This window comes from Penaeus monodon, chromosome 15 (genome assembly GCF_015228065.2).
Source record: "Penaeus monodon isolate SGIC_2016 chromosome 15, NSTDA_Pmon_1, whole genome shotgun sequence".
In the NCBI taxonomy this organism is placed as follows: domain Eukaryota; kingdom Metazoa; phylum Arthropoda; class Malacostraca; order Decapoda; family Penaeidae; genus Penaeus; species Penaeus monodon.
In genome coordinates, this window is record NC_051400.1 from 15,436,784 (window position 1) to 15,437,818 (window position 1,035).

The 1,035-nt window shown below is 34.7% G+C and overlaps 1 protein-coding gene across 1 annotated transcript in view; it reads left to right on the plus strand.

The window, feature by feature from the left end:
* The window catches only part of LOC119581777 (crossover junction endonuclease EME1-like), a gene marked incomplete at its 5' end in the record, with an annotated part of 6,029 nt that overhangs the window by 4,555 nt on the left and 439 nt on the right, over nucleotides 1-1,035 (plus strand). The window contains 2 exon segments of the mRNA XM_037929908.1: nucleotides 209-340; nucleotides 715-904. Coding sequence (XP_037785836.1) covers nucleotides 209-340; nucleotides 715-904 — 322 coding nt within the window.

Consider the following 1,035-nt stretch of genomic DNA (forward strand, 5'->3'; position numbering starts at 1 on the left):
CCTTTGGGGAGCATAAAAGACTAAGAGAAAAGTTTCAGATTTCAAAGTGGTATAGATATATTATATATGAAATCTGATTTCTTTTACATATATCTTTCATAAATATCTACTCGTTTGTTATATTATATTATTGTATTTCGTTACTGATCTATTTTACCTTTTTCTATATCTCTTCTTAATCAGTCTTCCTAACATGATTCCCCCCCAGAGTTGACATAGAGACAGCACTTGTGATGGCACAGATTGAAGGTGGCACAAATCATCGTTTAATGCCTGATGCCAATAAAGTTGGCCTCTTTATCACCCAGGTCACAAAAGCTGTTGCTGAAACACCATTCAAGTATGTAAAAACTCAGATGCTACAAGATGATTCAAATGATTTTTGACAGTAGAGCAAAGAAAGTTGTAAGAATTTGAGTCATGTCATATAACATCTATTCAGGCAACATCCCAGTATATATATACAATGCAGTAAAACCAGTGCTGTTTAGTCAGTACAGGTACAATTTAGTATCCTATGATTATATAATAAAGTGTTTGCAACATCCCATTCCCTTAATATCCTGTTTTGCAGAACATATAGTGGACTTTAAGTAGTGCATGACTGTACTGCAGAAAGTTGTCATTACACAATCCTACCAGTGGTTAGGAAGATACAATGTGTTCTAGATAAAAGTCAAATTGTTGCAAAACTTCCTCTTTTTCTTTCATAAGGCGAGAAAAAGGAGGAGCTTCATTTTCCTGGTATGCAGAAGGCAGCAGTACAAACACAGTCAAAATAGACAAGTCTGGAGTTGGACTCTTAAAGCTGTGGCACCAACAACTACGTCAGTTTAATAATGTAGGAGTAGAAGTTGCGCAGGCGATAGCCAGAGAATATTCCTCACCCTGTGCTTTAGTGGAGGTTGGTATAAAACATTTTGCATAAAGATTTTTGAGTTTTTAGTATTTCTTTTGAATATGATTATTACACAGGTGGTTTGGTAGAATTTCATGTTATCAGGAAGAATTTTCAAGATAATAATCATACAACAA